Source organism: Xyrauchen texanus, chromosome 47 (assembly GCF_025860055.1).
Source record: "Xyrauchen texanus isolate HMW12.3.18 chromosome 47, RBS_HiC_50CHRs, whole genome shotgun sequence".
Lineage (NCBI taxonomy): Eukaryota > Metazoa > Chordata > Actinopteri > Cypriniformes > Catostomidae > Xyrauchen > Xyrauchen texanus.
This window is the reverse complement of record NC_068322.1, coordinates 19,971,336-19,990,721: the sequence shown is the minus strand read 5'-3', so window position 1 is coordinate 19,990,721 and position 19,386 is coordinate 19,971,336. Positions and strand designations below refer to the sequence as shown.

Genomic DNA, 19,386 nt, shown 5'->3' with positions numbered 1-19,386 from the left:
ACATGTTTGCATCAGCAAAAAAGTTTACTTCACCTGTGGCGTGACCAGAAGTGCATTGCATGGGAGACCCGGGTTCATATCCCGCATTGAAACCAGGAAGTTATTGCATTCATATAATTGATGACGAGTGTGATACAGAGGTAATCTAAATGTACATCAAATTACATTTTTACTCCACTGATGGTTCGGTTTGGGGTTTGGGGGTTCAGTTTATAAAATATGCATTCATCTTCAATGCGTTACAGCATGTACAGCTGAAAACAACTCACTTTTGGCACCCCTCCAGGGACATTTCACCAAGAAAATGGAGCTTACACGTGCCCATCTGCCCAACAACACTTATCGCTTTGGCCATTGGGGGCAGTGTTTCAAATTTTGGTAAGCACAGACCGATTTCAGCTAAAGAAAGGTCAACCTACTGTTTCCGAATTCACTGTGAGATCAGGCTGACTATCAGCACAAAATGGTAAATTGCTGATTTATTGTTCTAAAAAAATATATATTTTTAAGCCGCTTTGGATAAAAGTGTCAGCAAATGCACACGTCAGAGTAAATTGTCAGTTGAGTCGAGTTGACAGGCTGTCCGTTCAAACAAACAGAGCAATATTTTGATTGCGACACAGAACAGCAGGGCTTACACTCTTCAGGAAATAAACATACCAATGGCTTACTGGTCTCAGCCCATTAAACTGGAAGAGGAGAAAGTATCTTAACGAAAAAAACAACACTTCACCCTACAGAAAAATGCCCTGTATGTTAAGGGTGTGTGAGTTGGTACAAAATGATGGTATGAAATCAAGATGCATTGGCCACATATTCCAGCGAAACGCTCTAAAAACTGGCCCTGCGGAAAAAATCATACAGTCCAGCTGTTCATTCGGCATTAAATTATAGTTCTTACTGAAACCTCACATGATTTTGATTTACGCCAATGCCAAACTGACCAGTGGTTTGTGTGTGTGCTTCTATCCATACTGAGAAAACATGGAACACCAGGCCAAAACATTTGTGGAAACTTTTGATCCACTCAAATCATCCTAACCTAAAACCACAAGAGTTGTCTTTTCCAAAACTGGGAGGAGAAATTATTGCCAGATTGGACATAAATCTGACAACAACAAGGATTTGATAGTCACCAAATATAGTCACAGTACATGAGCATCTGAAAATAGACCATTTCCCTAATGAACTACTGCAATGTTGAGGCTTCTCATCACAATGTTTCCTGTCAATTAGTCCTTTGAGAATGACACATTTCCTTTGGATCTCAAGGGTAAACGTTTGCTGTTGCTTCTGTACTCCTGTCAGCATTGGACTTGTGTAACCGTTTCCCACAAACTAATAGTAGACATTATCCAAGTAATACATAGTATTATTAGATGACAAGAATGACTTGATTTTGAATCGAGTGGATAGAGGGGATCAGAAAAGACTGGATCCGCATTGTTTGAATATTCAAGCCGTTTAATTCTTTGCAAAATACTCAAAAAAAAAATAAAAGAAAATGTATAGATACTTATTAGATTTGGGAAACAAGAGCATGTTCTTGTTCAGAAAGTTATTACTGTTTACTGATGACCAAAAAAAAAGTCAAATCTTTTTAAGGATTGTAATGCAGCTTTTTTGCAGAATTACAAGAATTACAAATGACTTTAGAAGGGTGGTTTGCATCCCTATTGGTCCACTAGTTCTTGATCGACAGCTCCTCCTCTAGCCAATCATTCGAATAGGGGTGGTGACATCACTCCAATGCAACTCTGATGATTATATTATTTGTGGTTGATAGATACGCTGTTTGTGTCTGTTTTAAGTATTTTCTGTCAGCTCTTGGAAACAATGTGTTGTCCGAGTAGGCCGTTATCATAGTCCATAAACACATGTATTGAGTCAGCTGAATTTAGTTAGCGGAGTCTTTAGTTTGGGCATATTTAAGACTTCCCTTATTTGTAGGTTATTGGCTGCATATCTAAAAAAAAACATGGCTGGGTTGGTGTGAATGTTTGATGCATGCTTTTATTAGCTGTACCAATGTAGTCATGAGTTCAGAACCCAACTTGATCTCCTTAACATGATGGATTACAGTATACGAGTCCATTTTTTCTAGTCTTGCACTGTTGATATCTTGCAATATTATTTTTCATGTCATATTGTTGTAAACAGTACTGTATGCTTTAATTAAATATTTATGGTGCGTCATTTTCACCTCGTATTCGTAATCGTTGACAAAACTCTGTGACGAGGAGGGTGTGGCTGGGCCGTGATGGTGCAGGGCCGGCACTAACTGATCAGCGGGAGAGCGAGATAAAGGGGAGACGGAGGCGCCAGTTCGAGAGAGTGAGATGCACATGGATGCGTTGCATGTGTGTCTGGGTTTGTGTGCCGCACAAGCCCTCATAAGTGAAGCCAAAACGTCTCGATCGCCCCCCGGTGACTGGTCCTAGTATAGGTCATCTTCGGAGGACTGAGGAGATTGGAGCTTTAAATTCAATATCTAAATTTCTATAATTAATTATTTCACACTGTCATAAGTCAAAAGTCAAAAGTGCAGGGGCGTGTCCTTGCGATTGATTCAGCGAGAGTGCGGGCGGGGCCTTGATTTCGTGGCTTTACTTCCTGCTCACTACTGCGCAGGTCTGGTCCCGAAATCGCAACTGCGCAGACTCAAGTCCCAAGATGTCAGCGCCATATAGGGACACTGGCGGGTTCAGTTCTCACCAATGAAAAAGAGCGAAGGGGCGTCGTCCATCTTTTTTTACAGTCTATGGTTGAGATTTATCTTTAAACTTTATGTTGACTGTTTGGCCTTTTCCCACCTCCTCCTTGCCCAGCCCTCACCCCGTTACACTCTACATCAACAAACATTTTCATCGGAAATTTTGTTGACCAGATTAACAGTTTGTGTGGCTACAAAGGAGTTGGAATATACTGTAGCACACAAGTCAAATGGACTGCATCAATGGTGCATTTTTTGTCCTTTTTTAAGCTTCCCATCCCTATTTCTCAAAATGTGAAAGGTCATAGGTCAAAGAGCCAGTGGCAGTAGCTGACGGGTTATGATGGTTTTTTTAGCTGGTTGAGAGTGGTGGTTAACGCAGGCCTGCCAAACCTCACATGAAGCTCATAGCGAGAGCCACGGCATTACGAGCGAACCAAAGCGCATAAAAATCCCACCATCATCGTAATCATCATCATCATCATCAATGTGCACAGCTGCAGGTCTGCTGTTCAAGTGCTCTCTCTCACTTTCACTCTTACTCAACCTCTCTCTGAGTTTACCCACCACATCATCAAATCCAGATCAGAGCTGTTTCCAATTGTGCCCCATCTGAGCTTCTGTGGTCTCAGACTGGAGGAGGAGGACAGGTTTGTATTCAAGGATGTGGCTTTTATGGGATTAGACAGGGTTTGGTGTGTCTCCAAAGTTTTGGGGCTTATTGAGTTGGGCATATGGCTGAATTTGACTCACAGGGGTTTTAGAATGATAACTCTGTTTCAAGAGTTCTAGTGAGTTACCTCGCTGTGTACTGTCTACAACTCTGATGAAGAAACTATTTAAACCAGCCTAAAGTGGTTTGCTGATCTTAACTGGCCACTAAGCTAGTATTTACAGGACAGGTAGTCTAATGGTTTTAAAAGGTTTTTGGGAACATGGGAGAACAGCTAAAACAATTTAAACCTGCTAAGATCAGTAAACCACCTCAGGCTGGTTTAAGACGGTTTCTTTAGCAGGTTAAGGCAGCAACCTCGTAAGATTGACTGGGAATGCTGAGAAAGAATAAGATCTTTCTGAATGAGATTCAGATTGGAATCCTATTAAGGATTGGAAATGAATACTCTTGAAAAGTTATTGAGGAAATTATATCAATGTACACATCAATACACCAATTTGCTACAGATATCAATACACGAGAATTGCTATATCTATATATTGTTTATATTGGTTGTATTGGCACAGCCATAGCTTACTAGGTAGGCAGCTCACTAGGGTTTGGAAGATACCTGATACTCTGTTCACTCTTGAAAGCAAGACAATCGTCAGTAGCTGCACGCAAACACAAATCAATGACACATATCATCTCTTATTTGTCTTTAGTGTTTGAGTTTCACTAATTCAATTTATTTTACTGCTAATCATACAGAGGCATTCTAGATAGGGTTCACCAGCATGGAATTCCACGACTTTCCTCAGATGATACGTCTCAATTAAAGCATCTGCTGTAGTATCTTTGAATGAAAAAGGACAATGTGGGGGTTTGGATTTCCTTTGATGGGTATCGTTGAAAACAGAAGATACCCAAGTGATTAGATGGCATTGTGTTGTTTGGCTTGTACTGTTTGCTCAAAAGCACCATTGTCACAAATGTTTGTACATCTACAGGATGAATGAAACTCGATGATCCTGATAGAGCTTTTCATATCATCTGACTGCAGATTTGAACAGACTCACCATTTTTCCACATGGGTGGATGTATGTTTACTAGTTGGGCATGGCAACAGTCCAAAGATGTTATGAGACCCCCTTCCCTTCAGGAAAGCTACAGTATGAGTCTGTGGGTAACACAGTTTGAGTTCCAGTCGGTTTGATACAAAGGATGTTTATCTTTGTGTGTGTATGTGTGTGAGAGATTGTGCATGGCAGATACAGCGTGTTTAGAGCCTTTATATCCTGCTTATCAGCACTGTTTTGGGTGATTTGTGGGAAAAGGGCGATATGTCTCTAAACGTCCCCTCTGAGGCAACAGACTCTTACAACTTGAGCTGTGCACAAAATGATTCACTATACACTAACAATATACACTTTGCACTCTTGTAGTGTAATGTATGAATTATTAAAGCGTAGTATGGTCACAAATGGAACACTATACATATATTTCTTTACTACATGGAAGCATTTGCTTTTTGACGTTTTGACGATTCAAACACATGCGATGTGTTGCTGCTAGTTTTAGCGTGTTAGTCAACCTTAGTTTAACATTTGTATCTCGAACTACGTACATATTCACACATTGTGGAATGGTGGTAAAACTTTAAAATTATGTTTGGAAGATGCTGTCTTACCTTAAGCTTTGCTAGTTGCTTTATTCTCCATTATTTACTCTACATTTGTTTGCCTTTAGTGGCGTTAGCACCATGAGCGCTAAGTGCATGGATTGGCCAACATTCCATGCTACGTTTTGACGGGTCGAAGATGTGTATCATCCGCATATTCGCAAAGCATTCCTTCTTGTTGCATTTTTAAAGTGAACTTACTACTCGCACCACTAACACTACATTTTCTTAAAATGTGTGTGTGTGTGTGTGTAAACCATTGTTTTACTAAAGTATTATTGAAGTAACCAATGGCTGCTGTAGCAATTACTATATTCAATGACTATATTTTTTTGCCAGAAACCATGACTTTAAAGGGTTAGTTCACTCAAAGATGAAAATTCTCTCATCATGTACTCACCCTCATGCCATCCCAGATGTATTTGACTTTCTTTCAACTGCTGAACAAATTTTTAGAAGAATATCTCAGCTCTGAAGTACATACAATGAAAGTGAATGGTGACCAGAACTTTGAAGGCCCAAAAGGCAGTATAAAAGTAATCCATATGACTCTAGTGTTTAAATTCATATCTTCAGAATTGATATGATAGAAGTGAGTGAGAAACAGATGAATATTTACAGTACGTCCATTTTTTTATATATCAATCCCAACGTTTGACAAGCCCCAGTAGGTGGCTGAATGTGAAAGTCACTTCCACACAAGAATGTAGAAGTGAAAGTGAAAGTGTTGATTTGCAGCTAAAAAAGGACTTAATATCTGTTTCTCACCTACACCTATCATATTGCCTCAGAAGATGTAGATTTAACCACTGGAAATTTATTTTATGCTGCCTTATGTGCCTTCAATATTCTGGTCACCATTCACCATTGCATTGTGAGGACCAACAGAGCTGAAATATTATTAAAAAAAATCATCATTTGTGTTCTGCAGAAGACAGAAAGTCGTGCACATCCGGGATGGGATGAGGGTGAGTAAATGATGAGTGAATTTACATTTTTGGGTTAAATATCCCTTTAATACAACTTCCCATGATTTTACCTCAGCACTACTAGTATCCATTTAGTAATGATGGCTTTACAATTGTAGTGAACATGACTGTAGTAAACATGTTTAATATTGTGGTTACTACAGTTTTACTCCAAATACCATGGTTAAACTACTGTAGTTTATCATGGTTACTGTAGTAAAAACTTAATGCATTTATAACTACCAGGAGCAGGGCTCGACATTAAGCATTGTTAAGTGCTTGTCCCTGGGTTGATCCCTATGCAAACAACTGTGAAATGTAAACCATGCTGTGTAGGGGAGGAGTTTTATTTATATTGTAGTCAAATAAAGAAAAGTGTCAATTGCCATCCTTTAAAGCAGCAGTGCTCACAGTTCTATGGAATTAGATCTACATTTTCATTATGTTATTGCAGCAAGATCTACTATGCACAATATGTGTACATTGTCACAATGTCAGGTTACATTTACACCTACATGTCCGACATTTTGATACAAATCCTCTTTTTCCCCACTGTTGAATTACTGTTATGTGCGGGCCTTTTTCAACAAATATTTATATTTATGACGAATTAATCAGCATATCGTGATATTCATTTTTGATCTATTGACAGCTAAACTAAGAACATTTTCTTATTTTTAGCTTCAAAGTAGTTAGCTAACTACTTTTTCAAAAGATCAGCTTGACTGTAGTTTAACTATTTTAAGTTATCAGTAACTTGTAGCTTGGAAAGTTTGAAAGTTTTATGTGGCTTTAGCATCCCTGTCACACACACATACACAAACACTCACCGGCCAATTGTGTACATGCAGTCTCGAGCAGAGGACTCAAAGCCGTCTGGGTTCATTGATGGCAGGATATGCACGCGACTGCTGTTCAACAGACGGGTCACCCACGGGTCGCTCAGGTAACGACTGGTCAGATAATTGATCAACTGCAGTAGTAACACACGTCCCACAACCTGAACACAGAAGCCCAAACACACTCAACAATAATGCCATTTTCAACTAGAATGTTTTATTGTTGCACTTATATATACACTTGCATTGTTGTATATTGATATTGAAGTATATTGTGCTGTTGTGCTATACTGTATAGCATGTGCATTTTATTAAATCAATAAGCCTGTATACATTATATGATATATATTATATAATATCAGCAAAGTTGATACAAGACACCCATGTTCAATTAATAACACATTAACAATAAATACATTAGAGTCAAAAAATTTATATTGTATAAATGTATTGTGTTTCATGATGGGAACTGAACACATTCCTTGTACAAAAAATCGTACTTGGTCAATAAACTTTTCCTAATGGTTATTGCTTAAAAAATATTTTATTTATCTTTACTGTAAGCCACAACATTAAAACCACCACCTTAATATTTTGTAGGCCCCCCTCGTGCCACCAAAACAGAGCAAACCTGCATCTCAGAATAGCATTCTTCTCACTACAATTGTCCAGAGCAGTTATCTGAGTTACCATAGACTTTGTCAGTTCGAGTCAGTCTGGCCATTCTCTGTTGACCTCTCTCATCAACAAGACATTTCCATCCACAGAACTGACACTCACTGGATGTGTTTTGTTTTTGGCACCATTCTGAGTAAATTCTACAGACTGTTGTGTGTGAAAATCCCAGAAGATCAGCAGTTACAGATATATTCAAACCAGCCAGTCTGGCACCAACAATCATCCATGTGATTATCTAATCAGCTATTCATGTGGCAGCAGTGCATAAAATCATGCAGATACGGGTCAGGAACTACAGTTAATGTTTACATCAACCATCAGAATGGGGAAACATTTTATCTCAGTGATTTGGACTGTGGCATGATTGTTGGTCCCTGATTGGCTGGTTTTACTACAATGATATTCACATCTTACAGGAGCAGCTATACCAGAAACCCCTAACAGAACCCGATGCCCGAGGCTCTCACACAAGAAAACATACATGTGTCATGTATGTAGTCACATACTGCATGGTACAACTCGACTCTGTGGACGCCTTTCAAATTGTGAAAAAAGAAATGGCTGTGTGCAAAACCACGCCGTGGTCAATAAACGAGGTGCAGACGGTCCACTCGTTAGCGATGAGCAAAACGAAAAGGTCTCTCAGGAAGTGTCTCAGCTGTTGGCCGCACACGGCTACCACTGGACCTACCAACAGTGTAGGGAAAATAAAAAAAAAAAACGTAAAAGTGGAAGTAGTTCGACCAATATAAACCGGCAAGCAATAGGAGGGAGAGTGCCCTGGACTCGGCCACAGCATTGTTGGAATCCACGATGGAGGATGGTACGTTTTGTTACATTAACTCTATACTCTGCTTGAAAGCTTCACTTTATTTAGTTGACCAGCTACTGGAAGCTTGTTTCTGAAACAACCAGGCCAATTTAACTGTTACACTTGTGTAAAATCACCATGCAACAACTGCTTTATGCAGCTCAATGAGCTAGTAGCTAACAGCTAGCGGTTGTGTTTTTGTTTTGGTCAGTTTGTGTCATGTTTAAGATTATGTCACGGCAACAGAGGCGGCGCAACTATGACGATCAGCCTATAATCCCACTCACGTTGTTGCAGCACTAAACTGCAGTTGAAATCCAAGCTCAGAAAAGTAAAGCGAGTAGAGTTGAGGCGAGTCAAACCGTTACGTGCAGTGGAAAAGTGCCATATATGTGTTCATGTCTGAATACTATTTCTGAGAAATGAATGTCTTTCCCTTTGCCCTAATGATGAAACTGTTTTTTAGGAAACTTTATGAGTTAGACTTGGTTAAAGTGCACTCTCTCTCTCTCTCTCTCTCTCTCTCTCTCTCTCTCTCTCTCTCTCTCTCACACACACACACACACACACACACACACACAAACACAACACAGAGGAAAACAGTGACACCTGTGATTATAAAGCACAAGTTCAGACCAGCAGTATGGTGAGCATAACTATGTCTGTCCATGTCCGTGTGTGTGTGTGTGTGTGTGTTGTGTGTGTGTGTGTGTGTGCACGTATGCATGCACGCTTTGTGTGTTCTAGTCTCTAACAGTGGATGTATGATGACTGTTATCTCACAGCTAAAACAGAGTGCTCAGTTGCTCATCAGTATGATATATCTGGGTGGCAACAATCTCACACAAACATATAGCTGTATATAAAAACAAGACAACAAACACACATACTGTACAAGAACAAATATACAGTATATATCAGGGCTGGCAAAGTCGGCATATGTTTAAATGCTCAAAATTCTTTTAACACAGTAGATTGATGAAAAAAAATAAAATAATAATTTTAAAGCATTTTAGCATATGTATACAGTATCTCACAAAAGTGAGTACACCCCTCACATTTTTGTAAATATTTGATTATATCTTTTCATGTGACAACACTGAAGAAATGACACTTTGCTACAATGTAATGTAGTGAGTGTACAGCTTGTATAACAGTGTAAATTTTCTGTCTCCTCAAAATAACTCAACACACAGTCATTAATGTCTAAACCGCTGGCAACAAAAGTGAGTACACCCCTAGGTGAAAATGTCCAAATTGGGCCCAAAGTGTAAATATTTTGTGTGGCCACCATTATTTTCCAGCACTGCTTTAACCCTCTTGGGCATGGAGTTCACTAGAGCTTCACAGGTTGCCACTGGAGTCCTCTTCCACTCCTCCATGATGACATCACAGAGCTGGTGGATGTTAGAGACCTTGTGCTCCTCCACCTTCCATTTCAGGGTGCCCCACAGATGCTCAATAGGGTTTAGGTCTGGAGACATGCTTGGCCAGTCCATCACCTTCACCCTCAGCGTCTTGAGCAAGTCAGTGGTCATCTTGGAGGTGTGTTTAGGGTCGTTAACATGCTGGAATACTGCCCTGCGGCCCAGTCTCCGAAGGGAGGGAAACATGCTCTGCTTCAGAATGTCACAGTACATGTTGGCATTCATGGTTCCCTCAATGAACTATAGCTCCCCAGTGCCTGTAGCACTCATGCAGCCCCAGACCATGACACTCCCACCACCATGTTTGACTGTAGGCAAGACACACTTGTCTTTATTCTCCTCACCTGGTTTCCGCCACACACGCTTGACACCATCTGAACCAAATAAGTTTATCTTGGTCTCATCAGACCACAGGACCAGTAATCCATGCCCTTAGTCTGCTTGTCTTCAGCAAACTGTTTGTGGGCTTTCTTGTGCATCATCTTTAGAAGAGGCTTCCTTCTGGAACGACAGCCATGCACACCAATTTGATGTAGTGTGCGGCATATGGTCTGAGCACTGACATGCTGAACCCCCACCCCTTCAACCTCTGCAGCAATGCTGGCAGCACTCATACGTCTATTTCCCAAAGACAACCTCTGGATATGACGCTGAGCACGTGCACTCAACTTCTTTGGTCGACCATGGCGAGGCCTGTTCTGAGTGGAGCCTGTCCTGTTAAACCGCTGTATGGTCTTGGCCACCGTGCTGCAGTTCAGTGTCAGGGTCTTGGCAATCTTCTTATAGCCTAGGCCATCTTTATGTAGAGCAACAATTCTTTTTTTCAGATCCTCAGAGAGTTATTTGCCATGAGGTGCCATGTTGAACTTCCAGTGACCAGTTTGAGGGAGTGTGAGAGCGATGACACCAAATTTAATACACCTGGGACCTTTTAACACTAACGATTCACATGACACCGGGGAGAGAAAATGGCTATTCAAGCTGTACACTCACTACTTTACATTGTAGCAAAGTGCCATTTCTTCAGTGTTGTCACATGAAAAGATATAATCAAATATTTACAAAAATGTGAGGGGTGTACTCACTTTTGTGAGATACTGTGTATATATATATATTGCATTTATAAAGTATTCAGACCCTTCATTTTTTCACATTTTGTTGTGTTGCAGCAATATGCTACAATGCTTTAAATAATTGTATTACATTTTTTCACATAAAGTTACAATCCATGCCCCATAATGACAAAGCAAAAAAACTGATTATTGCTAACTTTACAAATGTATTAAAAAGAAAAATTGAAATATTACATTAATATAAGTATTCAGACCCATAACTTTTTGGTTATGATGTGACAAGATCCACTCAAGGTCTGTCAGGTTGGATGGGGACTGTCCGGGAACAGCCATTTTCAGGTCTCTCCAGAAATGTTTGTTTGGGTCCAAGTCCAAGCTCTGGCTGGGCCACTCAAGGACATTCACAGAGTTGTCCCTAAGCAACTCTTGCTTGTGTGCTTAGTGTCATTGTCCTGTGACAATGTCCAAAGTGAAACTTCGGCCCAGCCTGAGATCCTGAGCCTAGGTTTTCATTAAGTATATCTCTTTATTTGCTCTGTTCAGCTTTCCTTCAATCCTGGCCAGTCCCACAGTCCCAGCCGCTGAAAAACACCTCCACAGCATGATGCTACCACCACCATGTTTCACCATTGGATGGTATTGCGCAGGTGAATCTTCATTTCATCAGACCAGAGATCTTGTTTCTCACAGACTGAGAGTACTTTAGGTGATTATTTGCAAATTCCAACTGGGCTTTCATGTGTCTTGCACTGAGGAGAGGCTATCATCTGGCCACTCAGCCATAAGCCCAGATCGGTGGAGTGTTGCAGTAATGGTTGTCCTTCTGCAAGTTTCTCCCATCTCCATACATTATCTCTGGAGCTTAACCAGAGTGACCATCTGGTTTTTGGTCACTTCTCTTACCAAGATTCTTTTCCCCCGATTGCTCAGTTTGGCCAGGTGGCAAGGTCTAGGAGAAGTCCTAGTTGTTCCAGACTTCTTCCATTTAAGAATTATAGATGCCATTGTGCCTTTACACAATCCTGTATCTAAAATCTGCAGGCAGTTCCTTTGACCTCATGGCATTTGCTCTGACATGCATTTTGAGACCTTATATAAACAGGTGTTTGTCTTTCCAAATAATGTCCAATCAATTGAATTTGCCACAGTTGGACTCCAATCAAAGTGTAGAAACATCTCAAAGATGATCCAGAGAAATGGGATGCACCTGAGCTAAATTTCAAGTGTCATAGCAAAGGGTCTGAATACTTATGTCAATGTAATATTTCAGACTTTTCTTTTTAATAAATTTGCAAAGTTATCAAAAATCTGGATTTTGCTTTGTCATTATGGGGTATGGAGTGTAGATTGATGTGAAAAACAAAATAATACTTTCTGAATGCACTGTAACAAACACACTTGTTGGTTTTCATGTTTTACAAGGACTCTCCATAGACATAGTGGTTTTTATACTGTACAAACTTTCCATTCTATCCCCTAACCCTACCCCTATATCAAACACTCTTCAAACAAAATTTCTGCATTTTTAGTTTTTCAAAAACATAACGAAGAATGATTTATAAGCTGTGTTCCTCATGGGGACTGAATGATTGTCCCCAAAACATAAAAAATGTCAGTCCTCATTGGGTCCCCACAATGTAGGGAATACCTGGACAAACACCACACACACACACAGACTCCAAAAATGAACACAACATTTAAAAACCATCAACCCCAACCATTCCTGAACCCCTGACAACTACGTTGCATTTCTAAATAAATCACACTCTAAAAGAGACTTTGAGAACAGCTCAAAACTTCCAGTGATGACAGCATACTGTGTTCCTCCACATTTATCAGTACCTACTCATTTACTGACTCACTGACTACCTCACTCACAACAAACCACAAGTAAAAAAACAGCAATTACACTGTTCAGAGGAAGCTGTAGTAGAAAGGTCTGCTTTTATCTCTCATTGACACATCTTTGAAGTTTCTGAAGATTTTACTTAATTAATTGTCACCAGTGACGGCCCCATTTGTCAATTTATAGTTTGTAGTACTGCAAATTGCTCTCTTTAAGAGTTACACATTGATGTGTCATTACATTTTTTGATAAAACATCCATTGATGTGGCTGAAACTTTATCGAAGTGGTTTGGTTTTTGTTTATGACACAACTGATCTAAACTTCAAACAACCACACCAACACAAACAGCGCACCCTTACTCGCCTCAGGTCCACAAGATCAAAGGGCCCAAACGTTAGGCATGATAAATGGTTCTGAAATGGGTACATGCACATGAACACCTGAACTCAATGTAAATTCAGTAACATAACATTGAACTCTATTGAAACCAATAGTGAATCGAATCTCTTATGTGCTTCACATGAAGTCTATGGTATATCCCTATTTAGACAGCTACAGTAAGTAACCGCGTGTGTGTGGGCACGGATCCCTCACATCTTTGTCATGATGTATTTGGGGCCAAGCTTACACTTGTTGGTGAATCAAAACACCTTTGTGAAGAGATGCGGGTAGTGGGGTCCACTTTTATACAATTCACAGGGGGATTTCACACTGGATGTGCAGACATAGTATTACACTGCTGTAAGCACTGTAGATTCCTCTCCTTTCATGTTGTGAAATCATTAGTGCAAATGTTTCTCCAGAATCTGAAAGACATACTTTAGGTCTCAGACAGAACGCCCACAGACTGCTTACTGACCGTCTGATGCATATTGCACAAAACTGGCAAAAACAAAAACTGCAAGCGCCAATCAGATTTCTCAACTGCTACACATAATCAAAACAAACTAAATTATAACAGCTTTGTGTAAAAATAAATAAATCATGTTTAAACTGAGTTGATAATAAGAGTGCTTTTTAAGAATGGACTATTTTCTGCATCTGCAATAAAATTGCCAAGTTAGTGCCATCAAATCGTTGAATGAGATAAGCTAGTGGCATGAAAAGTAGATCCATGACCATAACTGCATATTACACATACAGTTATATATGAATTAGATTTATATATATATAAATTTGTAAGTAAATATGAGTGATGCTTGACCATGCAAAACTCACTACCTCGATGCTAGGGTGTGTGGCTGGTTGTCAAGTTATTGCTGTGGAGTTACTGACGTTTTCTGAGCATGTTTAACGCATTGTTATGTGGTTGCTAAGAGGTTGCTAGGGCATTCTGGGTGGTTTCTAGGTGGTTGCTTACTATCCCACATCAAAAAAATCCAACCCAAATTTCTATGATTTTCTGTTTTATAGATATCGCTTGAGTCACTCCTTCAATATGAGTCTAGGGATTTTTACACCACAAATTGTACACAAGCACCATTATTAATTTAGTTCTTTTGAAAAAGTCATCACCAGTGTTGGTAATGACAGATTACATCCGTATTATGTAATCAGATATTATAATTTTTTTACTTAAAGAGTACTTGTAATTGGATTACATTACATTGTTTGGCATATGTGTATCAGATGTACACAAAAAGCAAAGCAAACACTTATTTTATGCAGTATTTACTCAAATCTTCCCAAACTTGAAAAGAAAAAAACTTAAAACAGAGAGTGTTGACTATCCATTGACAAATCTATTGGTATAATTTGGTATATTTTGTTGGTACCCCCAACAAAAAAACTGTCAAATTTAAACCCGGAGCGGCAGTGGGAGAGAGAGAGAAAGAAAAAAAAAAAACACTTACTCGCCGGTTCCCCGATACACCTTAGCTTGGTCCTCGGCCACTCCTCCCCCCTCTAACGGATGGCAGCCGCACCTCCCCGGGCGGATCGGAGGCAGTCCTCCAGCCCCTGGCGGACGAAACGCCCTGCCGCTTTCTCTGGGAACAGAACACTGGATTTTCTCCCCCGCCCCTGTCGGCGGTCTCAGACCCGCCGTGTTTCAGCGGCTGGAAGGGGTCTCCTCCACCCCTTGCAGCGGCTCTGACCGCTCCAGGCAGTCGGTTAGGAGCCCGTTCTCCCCTCGCGGTCGGCGGCCGTTCCTCTGCTTCCAGGAGGCCGGGCTCATCCGTCCCCCGGCAGATGGCCGCGGCTGCTCCGTTGGGGTGGATGGTAGCAGCGAGAACTCCCCTCCACCTTCCCAGGTTTCGGAACCAGTGTAAAGGGAACAATGGAAAGGAGGAGGCGAGAACCGGCTTGACAATATAAATAATAGTTTATTGAAGAAATAAACCAAAAGACACCAATACACACAGCTGCCGTAAACGCTCTCTCTCTGTCGCACCATTGTACATAGTCGGCCGTTATCCCTCTCGGAGGCTTGATTAGCCTGATAAGGGGCCGGTGTGTAAAATCACAACCCGGCCCGCCCTCCGCCCCACAATCACCAACCTAAATCCGGGTTTCCCAGGCTGCTGATGCAATATGCTTATGGTCGTGCTACAGGTGAAGTTAAACACACTGAAACCAATGCAGAAATGTTTGATGGGAGATGGTGTTTGTCAGTGAATCAGCATAATGTGGCCGATCCTAAGGTACCACAATTCTATGAAACAACATGCCAACTTCCCGTATTATTGTGTTGTAACTTCTAATGCATTTCAAATTAATTATTATATTGATCTTCTGTATATATGCAATGAGTAATCAAAAAAGTAATCAGATTAGATTACCTAAAAGTGAATCTAAAAGATTCATGATTACAATTTCAGCTTTTCATTGGTAATCAGTATTGGATTACATTTTATAAGTAATTACCCAAAACTGGGCAACATACTGTATATTTTTCTGAATAATATGTGCACCCATTCATGGAGACTGCTGTGCCATTATATGAATGAGTAATTACCACACTGGTCTATTGAACTATCAATAACTTCAGGTTTACCTGCTCCAATGCATACATTAAAAAGAGATGCTCTGTGATTAATTGCTTTATATGTCTGCCATTGTGAATCAAACATGTTGGTTTTGTGACTAGAGATTGGAGATAATAGAAAGACATTAACTTTACTGACTTTGAATCAAATAACTAAACCAATGGAGAATATTTATAGATCTATTCCTGACATAGTTTCATAGATCACTAAGGCACGTAGCCTGCTTGTTTAAGTTGGCAAGTGATCTGTCTGCTTGTTTAACTTGGCATGTGGACAACAACAGGACTGTCCTTGATAAACACACATACACACTTTACCTCCCCAGTTTCTCGTCAAGACCACACAAAGTCTGGCTCGAGTTAACTCCCCTAATAAAACTGTAACTATCCCTAAATCAGATCAAGCTGGCATTAAAAAACTCTGAGAGCGAAATCGAGAAAGTGTGTGAGAGTGTGAGAGAGAGTGAGAGAGAGAGAGAGAGAGCAAGAGAGAGAAGGCAGCCACTGTTGAAAATCTCTGGTCGGACTCAGAGCGGGCTGTATATTCACAATCACGCTTTCATGCAGCATGCAGCTTGCGCAGGCAGTGGGCTGGATCTGGCCCGAGCAGCGTGGAGCAGAATAATATAAGATAGAAGTAAAACCAAAGCGGGAAAAAGGCAAGCCAGTCACACTACAATGACTCTCCCGGCCGAAGGGCATTTGACCCAGTGTAAAACATTCACTGGATTTCACCTTTCACATGAAGAGCGCTCAGTTTAAGGACAAGTAACATGTGTTATGCAATACAATTACTTTTTACGAGTACGAGTAACTTTTTCAATATGTAACTTCTTTTTATTAGTGGTATTTGCTGAGGCAAGCATCACTATTATTATAGCTCATGGTTAGGGTTAGGGTTAGGTTCAAATCCCTCAGCAATTAAACTTTGGCACGTAATGCGCCCCACACCATTTGTGCTATTGACATGAACGATGCCTCATTGGAAATCATGTGGCTGGTATTACTTTTCTAAGCAAATTGCATACACCTGGCAGACAATAAAATAGGCAAAACAATCACATAGACTGTGTCTGTGGCTTTATATATAAATAATAATAATAATAAAAACTCTTAGCCTTTCCTTACTATTATGAGCACAGACACAGAGGCTACAAGAGTTCAAATTGTATAAATCCCAGATGATGAAAATATGAATATTGTCAGTCATTTGATAAAACTGTAGAATCCTCCAGTGGTGTCAATAGAGGAACAGGGGGAATAATTTGTTTTAAAAAACAATAAAAAAAAACAATCCACATAGATTTATGCCGATAACCGATAGTTCCAAAAGGCAACAATCGGCACTTATTAATCAGTAATACTGATATATATCGGTCTACCTCTTATATGTTGATGGAATACATGGAATTTGTATATTTTTAAAAAGCTTTAAAAAATGTGACCTTGTCAAATTAAATGTATATTTTGTAATGTACAAAGTTAGAGGGTTTCCTGAATAATTAATTTCATAATTTTCATACAGTATTTAAGCAAAATGGATATAATAAATTAAATATACCCAAAATAATCGAAATTGAATCTAAATCGGAATCGAATCAAGAAATCTGTATCAATACCAGCCCATCACAGTACACAGAACACCTTAGCAACCAAATAGAAATACACTAGCAACCAGGGTTGGGGAGTAACTAAATACATGTAACAGGATTACATATTTAAAATGCAAAATATAAGTAACTGTATTCCACTACATTGGTAATTAGAATACAGTTACATTCAAAAAGTATTTTGATTACTGAAGAGATTACTTTACATTTTATTGTCATTTAATTTAATATTTAGTCCTTTCAGATGGAAAACATTTCTACATATAAATGATCCAAAGTGCATTTGAACAGCGGTGAAACACTTTCTTATGATGTGTTACATTCATACGAGCAGACAGAGAAGTCTGAAGTAAGTTTGAAGCAGAAGAAAAAGAAATAAACCTTGTTTGAATTGTCAGTTTTACGCTAAGCTAAAATGCTATTTCTAGCCATTTTACATGCACATGTTACCAGACGCGATCATATTTATTTATCAAGAAAATTTACGTTAGATCATAATTTATTTTTTTCTAGTAAGATCTTTGATATTAGGACAAAAATCATATTCTTGATGATCATTTTTTTTATTGTTTTCCTGTAAAAATATAAAAAAATCCTTAAAACAAGATACATTTGATTAATCTTGTTTTAGAATCAACACTGCGTAAGATATTTGGGTTTTTCAGAGGATATATTTTTAATGTGTATTTTGTCTTACTGTACTGGCAGAGTTAAAGTAAAAAAAAGTGAAGAAATACCAGTGCTGAAGAAGTAATCCAAAGTATTTAGAATATGTTACTGACCTTGAGGAATCTAACGGAACAAAAGTAACCCTCCCAACCCTGCTGGCAACCAACCACGATACCCTAGTATTGAGCACCTGAACAAAATGTAGTTTAATTTATTTACTGGCAAATACAATTGAACGATTTAAACAGAAATTAGTTTTTATTGGAATTAACAATTATAGAAAAGTTGTTTTTTTATTTACGCTATAACACTCAAGTTTTACGCTGTCCACACTGCAAGCAGCACAATGTCTATATGCACTGAGGTGTACAGACATTACATGAAAAATAGCACATTGAAACACCTGCAAAAAAAGCATAGCGCTACCATTCCGGAAGAGCGACAATGAGAATTGAAATGCAAAAGAACCAAAAGTACTTTCCATAAAAAAGTAGCAATAGGCCACATTAATGAAACTTGAGCAGAATTCATATGTGTAATCATTTATAAAACTACTCTTTCGTAAATACTGCTTGACAATTGTGCATAATGGATTTAAAAAGTTTACTCTGAAATTTGATCTGATCGTGTCATGAATGTGGCTCACCGTAATGTAATTTACTTTAATCTGGAGTAAAGCAATAATGTAATCCTGTCGCACAGTAATCCACATTAGCCCTGTGTGCGTTTAAAACAAAAACAGTTAGTGTAGTTGTTGTTGCTACAAACCACTTTTGCATTATTGTATTATTCTTCACCACACAAACATACTAATTTTCTATTTATTATTTAGATAATTATTTATTTTTGGATTTATGTCTACATATTCATCCACAGGTACAGCTCCAATTGACTCATCAGAAGATAATTGGCCAATTGTCTAAAGGCATAACATAATATTTTGGAATTGTCCAAGTTGCTAGGGGATGGACTCTATTCTTCTCTGGAGTTTCCCAGGGTGTGAGGCGACGGGCGGGTGTGGGGATACTCACGAGTCCCCGGCTGAGCGCCACTACGTTGGAGTTTACCCGGTGGATGAGAGGGTCGCCTCCCTACGCCTCACGGGTTGTGGGGAAAACTCTGACTGTTGTCTGTGCATATGCACCGAACAGCAGTTCAGAGTATTCGGCCTTCTTGGAGACCCTGAATGGAGTCCTGAATAGGGCCCCAGTAGGGGACTCCATAGTGATGCTGGGTGACTTCAAGCGCACGTGGGAAATGACAGGGACAACTGGAAAGGCGTGATTGTGAGGAGCGGCCTCCTGATCTGAACTCAAGTGGATGTTTGTTATTAGATTTCTGTGCTAGTCATGGATTATCTATAACAAACACCATGTTCGAACATAAGGATGCTCATAAGTGTACGTGGTACCAGAGCACCCTAGGCGA

General features: G+C 39.6%; 1 protein-coding gene across 1 annotated transcript in view; it reads right to left on the bottom strand.

Annotated features, from left to right (window-relative positions):
- Positions 1 to 19,386, bottom strand: part of LOC127639036 (carboxypeptidase M-like) — a 56,444-nt gene that overhangs the window by 15,231 nt on the left and 21,827 nt on the right. Inside the window, exon 4 of the mRNA XM_052120858.1 lies at positions 6,848 to 7,017. Within this exon, the coding sequence (XP_051976818.1) occupies positions 6,848 to 7,017 (170 nt within the window). The remainder of the gene's footprint in view (positions 1 to 6,847; positions 7,018 to 19,386) is intronic.